At 43.0% G+C, this 13,805-nt stretch overlaps 1 protein-coding gene across 1 annotated transcript in view; it reads right to left on the reverse strand.

The window, feature by feature from the left end:
* LOC306835072 (uncharacterized protein) overlaps positions 1-13,805 on the reverse strand; it is a 333,943-nt gene that overhangs the window by 137,562 nt on the left and 182,576 nt on the right. Inside the window, exons 7-10 of the mRNA XM_079361481.1 lie at positions 6,446-6,625; positions 6,182-6,349; positions 5,919-6,092; positions 5,491-5,658 (exon numbers count right to left, since the gene is read on the reverse strand). Coding sequence (XP_079217607.1) covers positions 5,491-5,658; positions 5,919-6,092; positions 6,182-6,349; positions 6,446-6,625 — 690 coding nt within the window. The remainder of the gene's footprint in view (positions 1-5,490; positions 5,659-5,918; positions 6,093-6,181; positions 6,350-6,445; positions 6,626-13,805) is intronic.

The raw sequence follows: 13,805 nt of genomic DNA on the forward strand, positions 1-13,805 counted from the left end.
CTCCTCTCCTTCTGATTCCTCTGTAACTCACTGATACATGAACCACTCCTTTCCACTCGACCTCCCAGTAACAGCGACCAGTCAGACCAGTCCTACACAGCAGCTGATAGTATTCAAATCTGTCTGGATGATCAGGATATGACTGAAGCTCCTCCACACATGTCACCTTCCTGTTGTTGTCAGACAGTTTCAGGTCTCTGCTCACTGTGTTTGTGTCCAGTTCCAGCTCACAGGCGTCTGATGGAGAGAAGGAGACACAACACAGCTGCAGGTTATCATCTGTTCATTCATCAACAACTTTACTGAGAGTCCATCAAACAGTTCATATTCAGCACTGAATGATGTTTGACACCACTGAAATGTAATCATCCACTTCTAATCAACTTCACATGGAGTTACCATGCTGTAATCAAATCCTCATTTTACACTCAATAACTGTCCATTTAAAAAGTCCTCTTCTGTTTTTAAATCCACTAAACTGTCAGATTACAGACATGATGTGTAAATGAACAAGCCCCTGTTATTTGATTGTTTTCAGCTTTATTTGACTCTGTTTTCTAACATCACATCCATATGAGTGTAAAAATACAGTAATGATGTGCATTCAATATGGATGTGCTTCATATAAAGGTGTATGTCCATAGTAAGTGTGACTTTGATGTCTGTGTGTATCTTCACATGTAAACTCTGTCATTCTAAATGGAGCTTGTTATACAAAGGTTTCTGTCCATACCAACAATATGACGTGTTTCTCTCTCATTTCAACATCTATCTTCTGACTTGGATGTTTCTGTGGACCTGACATTCAAACTCTGTCATTCTGGATATGACTTTGATAACAACATGTCAGACTTGAACCATGTTTCAAACTGTCAACAGCTTTATGTGACATCTTTACATTCAACACTAACTAAGTACTGAGCCATCATGCCCAAGCACTAACACATGTGACATTCAAGTAGCCCAGCACATGACAAGTCATGAAATCAAAGGAGTGAATGCATGAATCAATGTCCAACATCAGGGATGGCTAATGGCCAACCACTGTAGTCAACAGCTGGGCCCGAGCTGGGCCCAACACCAGAGACAAGAAGACAGGGCCTTGCTGGACTGACTCCCTACATGCACTTCAATCAAAGTTTCAATAGAAATGTTCTCACTGTCATGGAGGTATGGCCATGACACATTGCATTGTGGGAAGAAAAGGTGAGAAGGCAGAGACGTTCCTCTCACATGGATTATGGATACTGCTGCTCCTCACTGAATCACTGAGTGACTGAGATGAAGAGCAGAGCTCTCCTTCAGTTAGCAGAGCTCTGCCTCCAAGTCTCTCTTCCTCTCACTCACTCACTGATTTGTGTCCCTGAACGTACTGAAGAGAACGCTCGGGGAAAATACATGGGATTGTTTTTAGCAGCTTTCAGTTTCCACTAAATTCTCAGCTCATTGCTTTATGATTCAGCAGCGGCTGTTCTCAGTACGATGGAGAGCAGAAGGAAACGTTGGGCCGTGTTTCAGCTTATTCAATTCTGATTCACAGACAGAGCTACTGAGAAGAACTGAACACTTTACTGAACTGATTCTACTGATTCAGTACACTGAAAAGAACTGATTCTACCATCATGGAGACATATATTTATCATCTCTACTGACATATTCTTATTCTCTTTGTCATATTGAAGTTTTAGAAAAAACAAAGAAGAAGGAGCTCAAGTCAAATCAATGAAAGAGCAGCCTTGTGTTCTTATTGGAGGACTTATCTGGCTGTCTAAGCCTGTACATTGGAAGGTGCAGAAAGGGCCGTACACTTTGAATGCTCAAGTATTGAAGGTTGTCTGCTGTCAGCTATAAGTGAGATTCAAATGGTCCGGGGTTCCAGGTAGCAACTTGGTTCAGGGGCATTACTTCCCTCTTCTCATGATTCAGCTTGTAGCCTGATATTGTAGCATACTCCTCTAACACTGTGAGCAGCTGAGGCACAGACTTTTCTGGCTGTGTAATGTAAATGAAGAAATGGTCAGCATATAAGGAAAGGTTCACATGTTGTGCTCTGTATACAGCAGAGCTCCCTGTTAGAGTGAATTGCCACAGCTCGGGGTTCAATGGCCAAGTCAAATAAAAGAGGGGAAAGAGGACAGCCCTGTCTGAAATGGCTTGGACACAACTCCATTTGTCTAAACCTGTGTTTTAAGAGACTCAGACATGATTTGAATGTATTTGATCAAAAAGCTCACCAAAGGTCATTTGCTTCAGCGTGTGAAAAAGATGTTCCCACTTCATTCTGTCAAATGCCTTTTGTGCATCCATGATATAATGAAAGTAGGATCTTCTGAGCATTGAACAAGTTCCATGGTATGGATTCATGTTCTGATGTTATCTGCACTCTGTCACTGTCCTCTAAATCCTGTCTGCTCTTTGTGGATGAGCTGTGTCATCACGCCCTCCAGCCGTACTGCCACCACTTTAGACAACATTTGAAAATACATTCAGTAAATATTTATATATATATATATATATATATATATATATATATATATATATATATATATATATATGTATTGTTAAAAAGACGAGTGTTAAAACATGAATAAACTTGTGTAGTGACTGAATGTAAAACAAGTAATCATGAAATGCCTTTTCATCCTTTAATCTAAAATCGAATCGTTGACCACTCCCACTAACACTGACATGAAAATATCACATCTGTTAATAAAACCAGCTGATTGATCGGAGCCTATTTAAGAGCATGAAGGGAACATAGACAGGATTGTGATTTAGACAGTAAAGATCCAGCCTTGCTGAAAGGTGCCTTCAGAAGAGAGCTCATCAGAGCGTCACAAGGTGTGAAGAAGAATGCACGAACACCTGCTGCAGCTGTATAATTCTCTGTAACCACATATAAGCCCCAGACACACCGCTCCTTTGATCTTTAGGGGCCGTCTCCTCAAAACTTCTCCGTGTCTCCACCTCTCCACTCTCGTCCTCATACACCAATCAGATGTCCTTATATGGAAAGATGGGGCGGGGTCAGTTTGCTGACTGCAGGCTGTGGGAACACGCCTGATGATTTACAATGATTCTGATTCACTAACATACACATGGTGGTGAGAACTAAATTGGCTGGTACGCACGTGTCATGAATCTGACGGTGATTTTGCCTGAGCACTTATTTTATGTGCAGAGTAAGAACATGTCTACGCACAGTGACTCTAGATATATCTTGTGCTTAAATGTTCTTTTTCTGCAGAACTTTTGGCCTTGTCACTTTATTGAAGGTGTTTGATCATAATCAGTTCCTGCAGAGCCTTTAATGTAAATATCTGTAACTATAATGTTTCTGCAGGTTTATGACTTCAGATATTTGACTTTAAAATGTCAGTTTGTGTTTGGCAGCTGTAGCTGTCAGTCATCAGACCTTTTTAATGTGTTTCTTATTACAGTCAGGATGTGTGGAGCTGAGATGAATAGAGATCCAAACCAACAAACACATGCAGTGAATAAAGTCTGACTAATCAAAGAGCAGCACAAAGAAGCTGTGAACCATCTGCTGTCTCCAACTGTTCTGTCCTCAGAGGTCACATTCAGCACCAACAGGAGCCTCATTTCCACTTTCACTGTCACACACAATGTGATGTAGTCACAGCCTGAATCAATCCTTGTGTCTGTGGCTGGGACATCAAACTGTCTCCATAGGAGACACATGATGTCAATAACAACAAGACACTGGATAAAGATGGAGCAGCCTATCACACAGAGAGGAGAAGGACACGCCCACTTCACAGTGTAAACTCCAGTTTGAGCTGCAGTAAATAAAGTGGAGGTCTGATCCAAAGACAGAAATCCAAAAGTGGAGCTGAAAGTGAACTCCTGTTCTCCTCCTTGGTGTCATCATGTCACTTCTATGGACGTGAACAGCACACATCCTGACAAATATTCACACTACACATCTTGATTTAGATTCATCAAGATCAATATTTAAAACATAATGTGATCATATTTTCATCTGAGCCAGCCCTTCTTTAGTGTGTCCACCCGTCAGTCAACAGAAAGCTTTAGAAGAAGAAGAAGAAGAAGAAGAAGAAGGAGAAGGAGAAGAAGAAGAAGAAGAAGAAGAAGAAGAAGAAGAAGAAGAAGAAGAAGAAGAAGAAGAAGAAGAAGAAGAAGAAGAAGAAGAAGAAGAAGAAGAAGAAGAAGAAGAAGAAGAAGAAGAAGAAGAAGAAGAAGAAGAAGAAGAAGAAGAAGAAGAAGAAGAAGAAGAAGAAGAGCAGTTTGAAGCCACCGTGATCCATCAGACTAATCAGCTGTTTCATCAGACTTTATTCTATCTGTTGTGATCAACTCTAAACACATATTTATTATTGATCTTCATGGACTCTAATGTCAGATATGTTGGATCACTGTGTTCACTTTGTTTGCGTGTTTTGATCTGAATTCTAAAATCTTTGAATCCACAGAGACAAAAACAGAAACTCAGTTCTGACTGAAATTTTTCTTTGGACTTAAATTTAAAAGTGACGAGTCCTGTCAACAAATACAAACATCCACATTTCATGAAGTTCAGCTGGATTTGATCCAAATGCTTTGATGGAAATAGAGTCAAATATAATCCTAGTCATCATTGATGGTTGTCAACACAAACTGTTTGTGTTGTCATTGAAGGAAAGGAGCCTCGAGGGTGGAAGTCACAGAAAGTGATGAGAAGAAAGGAGGAGGTGAAAACTCATGTGATGTGAAATATGAAGCAGTCCAAATGTTTCTGTGTCTATCTATATCTGTAGTGTTGAAATGATTGAGAAGTGAAATTCAAAGGTTCATTCATGGAACTGCTCAACCTTTGACCTTTACTGTGTGCACAGCCAGAAGACGAGGAGGAGAGCTAGCTCATGTCTTTAAAGGTTTTCTCTTTCTATTTCATCAGTGTATTCAACTCTGGATGTTTTAGAGCAGAGAACTTGATGGTGGAGACTCTGCATATTTACATGTTTATGGAAATGACATCAAATCAAATATAGTTTCTGTTGTTTTTAAATGTGATGAGCTCCACAAGCTTGACCAGGAGCATCCGGCCAGCAGCCAACATCCAAACCATGAATGTCAAAGTCACAAAACAGCACGTTGTAAACTCTACATTTCTGTTGGATGTGATGAATGGTCATTTTCTAATCTCTGGATTATCACTTTTATTTCAGTTGACATCTTTTATTGTGTAATATTTCAACTCTCATCAGTTTCCATCACCCTCACTTTTATCATCACTTTGTGTTACTTCCATCATCCAACATGTGCTGCTGTGTTCTGATGAAGAGAAATGAAAACACACTCACACTTCCTCAGACCAGGTTTCAGTCTGTGCAGTCCACCATGGTCCAACCTGGAGGAAGAAACCAGATCAGAATCTCCTTCATCCATCTTCATTTAAATCACCATCAGACAAGAAGCAGAGTTCATCATTCAGAAACAGTGAGACAGCTTCTGTGTGTCTGTCTGTACCTCAGTGTCTCCAGTCTGCAGTGTGGATCCTCCAGTCCAGCAGACAGCAGCTTCTCTCCTCCTTCTCCTGGATGATTGTAGCTCAGGTCCAGCTCTCTCAGGGGGGAGGAGCTTAGAGCTGAGGCCAGAGACGCACAACCTTCTTCTGTGATCAGACAGCCTGACAGACTACACACACACACACACACACACACACACACACACACACACACACACACACACACACACACACACACACACACACACACACACACACACACACACACACACACACACACACACACACACACACACACACAGGTCCATTCTCAGCTGTTTTACCAGTAACATCCAGACATAACCATGCAGCTGAACAGAGTCAACTTTATAATCTGATACTGATCAACATTTACTCTACTGGGAACAATCTGTAGCAGCTGCACACTAACCTGAGAGTGTCCAGTCTACAGAGAGGACTCTTCAGTCCAGCAGACAGCAGCTTCACTCCTGAATCCTGCAGGTTGTTGTTGATCAGGTCCACCTCTCTCAGACTAGAGGACTGGGAGCTGAGGACTGAGGACAGAGCTTCACAGCTTCTCTCTGAGAGCTGACAGCCACTCAGCCTGAAGAGGATGTTTTTTGTAGGTAAATGAAAATATAAAATAAGTACATACAAGCTAATTGGGTAGACATTTAGTGAACAAGTCCTGACCTGAGCATTTCCAGTGTACAATGCAGAGTCTCTAAACCACTACACAGCAGCTTCACTCCTGAATCCTGCAGGTTGTTGTTGCTCAGGTCCAGCTCTCTCAGACTAGAGGACTGGGAGCTGAGGACTGAGGACAGAGCTTCACAGCTTCTCTCTGAGAGCTGACAGACACTCAGCCTGAAGAGGATTTCAACCAGTCAATAAATGAATTAATAAATTAAGCTATTAAAAACTTAGAGCATCATTCATTTTCAAAAAAACCTGCACACTAACCTGAGAGTGTCCAGTCTACAGAGAGGACTCTTCAGTCCAGCAGACAGCAGCTTCACTCCTGAATCCTGCAGGTTGTTGTTGCTCAGGTCCAGCTCTCTCAGACTAGAGGACTGGGAGTTGAGGACTGAGGACAGAGCTTCACAGCTTCTCTCTGAGAGCTGACAGCCACTCAGCCTGAAGAGGATTCAGAAGACACAATTAAAAACAATTACAAACCATAGTTGTTATTTCTGAATAAAGAGAACTACATTTAACCTGGATAGTTATGTCAGCACGTACAGAGCTTTGTTTGAAGCTTTGATCACAGGCAGCAGCCTCAGAAGAGCCTCCTCTGAAGCAGAGTATTTCTTCAGGTCAAACACGTCCAGATCTTTTTGTGATGACAGTAAGATGAAGACCAGAGCTGACCACTGAGCAGGAGACAGTTTATCTGTGGAGAGACATCCTGATCTCAGGGACTGTTGGATCTCCTCCACTAGAGAACGATCATTCAGTTCATTCAGACAGTGGAACAGATTGATGCTTTTCTCTGCAGACAGATCCTTACTGATCTTCTTCTTGATGTACTTGACTGTTTTCTGATTGGTCTGTGAGCCACTTCCTGTGTGTGTCAGCAGACCTCGTATGTGACTCTGATTGGTCTCTAGAGAAAGACCGAGGAGGAAGCGGAGGAACAAGTCCAGGTGTCCATGTGGACTCTGTAAGGCCTGGTCCACAGCACTCTGGTATAAAAGTGTTGGGTCATGTTTTTCTCTGAATACTTTAGACCACCTGGATGTTGTTTGTTTCTCTGACATCAGATTGACTCCTGAGTTGATGAAGGTCAGATGGACATGAAGAGCAGCCAGAAACTCCTGAACACTCAGATGGATGAAGCAGAACACCTTGTCCTGGTACAGTCCTCTCTCCTCTTTAAAGATCTGTGTGAACACTCCTGAGTACACTGAGGCTGCTCTGATATCGATGCCACACTCTGTCAGGTCTGACTCATAGAAGATCAGGTTTCCTTTCTGCAGCTGCTCAAAAGCCAGTTTTCCCAGAGACTCAATCATCTTCCTGCTCTCTGGACTCCAGTGTGGATCTGTCTCAGCTCCTCCATCATACTTGATGTTATTCAGTTTGGACTGAACCAACAGGAAGTGGATGTACATCTCAGCCAGGGTCTTGGGCAGCTCCCCTCCCTCTCTGGTCTTCAGCACATCCTCCAGAACTGTAGCAGTGATCCAGCAGAAGACCGGGATGTGGCACATGATGTGGAGGCTTCTGGATGTCTTGATGTGGGAGATGATCCTGCTGGCCTGCTCCTCATCTCTGAATCTCTTCCTGAAGTACTCGTCCTTCTGTGGGTCAGTGAACCCTCTGACCTCTGTCACCATGTCAACATACTCAGGAGGGATTTGATTGGCTGCTGCAGGTCGTGTGGTTATCCAGAGACGAGCAGAGGGAAGCAGTTTCCCCCTGATGAGGTTTGTCAGCAGCACATCCACTGAGGTGGACTCTGTGACATCAGTCAGGGTCTGGTTGTTTTTAAAGTCCAGAGGAAGTCGACACTCATCCAGACCGTCAAAGATGAACACCACCTGGAACTCTTCAGACCTGCAGATTCCTGCTTCTTTGGTTTCAGGAAAGAAGTGATGAACAAGTTCCAACAAGCTGAACTTTTTCTCTTTCAGCACATTCAGCTCTCTGAAAGTGAATGGAAATGTGAAGTGTATGTCCTGGTTGGCTTTGTCTTCAGCCCAGTCCAGAGTGAACTTCTGTGTTAAGACTGTTTTCCCGATGCCAGCCACTCCCTTTGTCATCACTCTTCTGATTGGTTCATCTCTTCCAGGTGGGGCTTTAAAGATGTCTTCTTGTCTGATGGTTGTTTCTGCTCTGTCTGGTTTCCTGGATGCTGTTTCAATCTGTCTGACCTCGTGTTCCTCATTGACCTCTCCAGTCCCTCCCTCTGTGATGAAGAGCTCTGTGTAGATCTGGTTCAGAAGGGTTGGGTTTCCTCCTTTAGCGATCCCCTCAAACACACACTGGAACTTCTCCTTCAGGTTAGATTTCAGTTTACGCCGGCACTCTACAGCGACTGTTCCTGAATAAAGACAGAAGTGAGATCAATGAACAGATCCTGATATAGATCACATGACTATCTGAGTTTAAACCTCTTTGTCCTTTTTCTAAAATGTGAAATCTGCTCAGATGTTCTTACTGCTGTGCAGACAGTCAGCCAGCTCCTCCTGCTTCATTCTCCTCAGGAAGTGGAGAGTGATCTTCAAAAATGCCTCTTTACAGCTTCTCCTCTGCTCTTCATCCTCACTCTGACTCTCTAAGCATTCTGGGTAATCTGGACTCAGAGCCCTCTGGACTCTCTTCAGCTCGTTCTTCACAAAGGTGACGATGTTCTCCTCCAGCAGCTGGAACAGAAGGAGACACTGGATATTTCCTATAAAGTGGTAGAACTCAACATGTGGTTCATGTGTTAGTCTGAAGGTCAGCTGCTCTAAACACAACAATAACTTAGCATTACATTCTTGTCATGGTAGTTTATGAAATAACAGACCATAAAGATGGAGTCCAGGTCTATGAGATCCTGCTGGTCTGATGGATCTCTGTGAACCTGGGAGCTCTCCTGTTGAACTCTGTGACAGGACATATTACACAAGAAAACAATGGGTCATATATGATGAAGTTCTGAGCCAAGATATGAGTCTTTGAACCACAGAGTCAGAACATTCACTGGATTTTTAATTCTTGCCTTCCATCAGCACCACGTCCATCTTTAAAGTTCATAAGACGACCCTTAGACCAGTCACTCTTCATGGACACACAGGTGGGTCCAGGAGAGTCTGGTCTCTGGTCCTGCATCCTGATACAAACAAACAGCTGCTTCATGAACAAAGATCATCTTTAATCAGATTGTTCCATTTCAAACTAGCAGATGGATCATCAGTAATCAGGAGGCAGAGCTGAAGTTCTCCACAGTTCTGTTTCTATTAGAACAGTATCTCACTCAGAATACAGCCAACACTGTGTCTGTCCTCACATTCTTCAGACTGGACTCAAGCACTTGGGTAAAACATTTTATTTCAAGCAGTTGATGCTCGTTTAATCTCAGCTGAGATTAAACGTAAGTACGTAAGTACATACGTACATACGTACTTTAATGTTCTTTAATTCGTACTTTAATTCGTAATTCTCGTACGTACGTTCTTACTACGTACAAGTACTTAGTAAGAACAATTATGGAAAAATATCAACAATCTCAAGGATACAAGACCATCTCCAGAGATCCTGAGGTTCCTTTGTCTACTGTAATATAATCAAGAAGTTTATCATCCATGGCACTGTGGCTAATCTCCCCGGACGTATGGTGGATAAACATCCTCAGTCAACTTCTACACAAATTCAAGGTGTCCTGCAGACTCAGGGTGCTGAAGTGTCAGCTCGGACCAGACGTCGTCATCTGAATGAGAAGAAGCGCTATGACAGGAGACCGAGGAGAACCCCACTGCTGACTAAGAGACAGAAAGAAGCCAGACTGGAGTTTGCAAACATGGACCTGAGTAAGCCTCAATCCTTCTGGGAGGTTTTGTGGACAGACGAGACTAAGGTAGAGCTTTTTGGAAAAGCACATCTACTGTTTACAGAAAACAGAATGAGGCCTACAAGGAAAAGAACACACAAGAGTCAAAGAGTCAAACATGGTGGAGGTTCAATCATGTTTTAGGATTGTTTTTGCTGTCTCTGGATCTAAATCCCATTAACACATATGGAGAGACCTAAACATGGCTGTTGCAACAAGACATCCTTCAAATCTGAGACACCTGGAGCAATTTGTAAAAGAAGAGTGGTCCAAAATTCTACCTGAGAGCTGAAAGGGTGTAAGAGGTATGAGTCTTCAAACAAAATCAGGAAATAAACTTGACTTTTCAGAGCTCACCTTCCATCAGCACCACGTCCATCTTTAAAGTGAATAAGATGACCTTTAGACCAGTCACTCTTCATGGACACACAGCTGGGTCCAGGACAGTCTGCTTTCTGGTCCTGCATCCTGATACAAACACACTACATTATTAGTTACTGTGAGCAGCAGCTGAGACACTGATGATGATGATGATGATGATGATGATGGAGTGATGAAGGTGGAGGGATACTGTGACATGGAGAAGAGTCATGGACAGTTAGAGATGGTGATCTCACCTCAGAGCTTCCTGTTCCTCACACAGAGAGGTTTTAGAGGGAGGGACTCCCTCCTCTGTGTCCTCACACTGATCCATAGCAGAGCGCCCCCTGCTGGAAGAGCTGACCTCTGTCACTATGGCAACACTGACCCAGTTCAGCTGCTGGAGTCACATCCAGTCAAAGAGCTTCACCTGTGGAGGACACACCTTCATCATCGTCATCATCACGATGCTCTGTGTCAGTGAGCCATTATTGGATGATACTAATCTATAATAGATATAATATGTCACATGTGAGGACACCTTTAGTTAATGAATCACATGACTGTACAACACTGGCTGAAGGTTCCCTGAACATTGATCATTTGGACATTCATGACTCTTTTATCATTTCTGTCATTATTAGTTCATATTTTGATTTGGTTGAATTCCAACATTTATATTCTCCTGTAAGTCTTGTGTCAGCCAGGCCAGCAGGGGGCCCTCCAGACAAACTCTGAATCACAGCAGTGGCTCAAAGTTTTCAATGACAGTAAGAAAGCTCTCTTAGTACCCGATCACACGGAGACGTTTCTGTAGAAAAGCGGCTCCAGATAAATCCTGGTTTTCCTTTGGAACAGCGCGGGTTCAGGCGCTCTTCTTTCATGCTGTCAGACACATTTTTACAGCAGTTTGTAAAGCTCATCACATTTAAAACATGTGAGGCCCGTATTATTTCAGCCATGTTCTTGGACACTAGCCCCCCCTCACATATGATTTTAAACATGTGATTTATCATCTTGTTCAGTCAGACTGGTAGTTATTTCTGTACAAAGGCAGTGTCATATTTTAGGTGCAATATCTGTGGATGGATCAAGGAAGTATCACACAGGCACTTTTGGGGCAGCTCAGGGCAGCACAGGGGTCTTTGCTGCCATGCATAGCTCAGTCCACCCAGATGTCCCAGAGTCACGCTGAGTTGATGTGTTTGTGTCTCTGGGTTTCAGACCAAAGTCAAAGAATCATAAAAATCCCATGCACGCTTGGTTTTTTGTGTACAAGTGTGCAACAAACATTTTCAACTCTTCTGATCAAGCAGCAGAATCGCATCAAATCAATGTCACTCAAAGCAGCCAATCAAATCCAGTCGGAGGTTTGACCTCCTCTCTTTATGACATTTTCCCCTCCTGCTCTAGAAGCAACTTTGACCCTGTTAGAGGGGAAACTTTAATAAACTTTAATGTGCAGAAGAAGCTCTCTGCTCTGTGCTGATCTCTGCTCTGGGTGCAGACAGACCAGTGTTTGTGTTGCTTGGCAACTGTCCAGTTTCAGAGAAGTAGTGGAACCAGTTGATCTGATGGAGTGATTATTTTTAGGCCTGACTCCACACCCTCCCTCTGCTGTGTAACACTGTACTGTTAGCATGTTAGCATAGCCTGCATGCTAACTGAGGATCATTGTGTCTCTTGTACTTCTACTGTAGTCAGAGCAGCTAATGAAGCTGGTGGCTAACTGTTAGCTTACAGCTCTTTAGACACTTAAACAGAGAGTCTTAAAAACAGGTCAAAGTGTCTCTTACCTTCAACAGAGAACAGATCTGCGTCAGACTGGGACAGAGTCAGAGTCCAAACTACTGAGAGCAGGAAACAGCAGAGCTGGTTCATCAACATACCAACAGGTGATCACAGGGCACACCCTCCATTTCTCCCTGAAGGAAGTTTGACTCTTTGATTTGAAGATTCAGGACAAGAAATCAAAGTGTTTGTGTGATCAGAGGCAGCAGAGATCGTCTTCATGTTGAAACCTCAGCTGTCAATCAAGAGAAGAACATTCAGACTGTCTTTACAAAAAGACACAAACTGGACTCATTACACTGATTCCATCAACGTGGTGCTGTAGTCAAATATAAGAATTAAACTCATGTCTACAAATACATGTGAAGTTTCAGTCAGAACTAGATTGTGTCAGCTCAGATTACATGTACACAATGTATTCATGTGTTGAAAATGAGTGTGTGGAAGGAGGAAGTCTTATTATGGATTTGACCATTGAAGAAAGAGAAGCTGATGGAAACATGAATAAAAAGTGATCAAACTAAACATGTTGAATGAATGTAAAAATAAAGGTGTACTAGGAGCATTTTAGATGTTTCAGCTTAGATACAACAAGCATAGTTAAAGTCATTGAGCAGTCACAGCTCACTGATAAGTTCCCACTGGCTGCCTATAGGCAGCCAGTGGGGACAGTCTGTTCTTCTCACATTGAGCCCCATCAATGAAGCTGCTGCATCCTCCACTCCCGACTCCATGACTCTGTCTTTCCTGGATGACAGTTCCTCGGTTAGCTCATCTGACACCATCATTCTAGCACAGCCACCAGAGCATCCATCTGAACCATGGCCAACTCATGTTGTGATACCCACCTTTTCATTTCATGTTGACATCCTCCTTCAAGCAGGACATGTGGCTTATGAAAATGATGGCTCCCTCCTTCAGAATCCAAGCATGAACTCTGACATACTTGAGAAACTTGCTGAGCAAATATTCCACTTCACTGCCTATCCTACTGCTCCTCAAATATTGGCAGTTGTAGAAGCTCTGGTAAAAAAGCCTCCATGCCTTAGAGAAGCTGGCAGCTCATTTTCAGGCATGTACGGGTGGCAGCAGCGCCTGAAATACAAGATGGCTAATTACTGTTCCAAAATGAGAAGGCGTGAAGTACCTGGTCCTGAGCTTGATATCACCAAGGAAATCCCCTGCTGAGAAAAATCCTGCAAAAAATGTCAAGAGAGCAAAGAGGGCGGAGGTCAACCACCTTCCTCCACACCCAAGTGGAGAAAGTAGGGACAGTGTTGAGATGGAGAGACAGCAGCTTCTTAAGGAAGTCAAGATCAGGAAGTCCAGAAAAAACCTGTTCCTGTTGAAGGCATGAGGTTGTGGGTTGAAGTCCAGCAGCCATGAACTCAAAGAGAGATGGCCTGCTCTGTGTTGTGAATCTGTGCTAGATGAATGTGTATAGCCTTTGTAATGTTCTCTGTTCCTTTAAGGCTGTAACAAGAATGTATTTATGGACATATGTTGTGTAGGATTCCTGTATCAATGCATGAACATGAAGAACCTTTAAACAGACTTCTCTCTCAAAGTTCAAAGCAGAGGCCAAATGTTTCTCTGTCTCCAAGTTGATGATTTGAAGAAGTGGCTGCT

Source organism: Symphodus melops, assembly GCF_947650265.1.
Source record: "Symphodus melops genome assembly, chromosome: 14".
In the NCBI taxonomy this organism is placed as follows: Eukaryota; Metazoa; Chordata; class Actinopteri; order Labriformes; family Labridae; genus Symphodus; species Symphodus melops.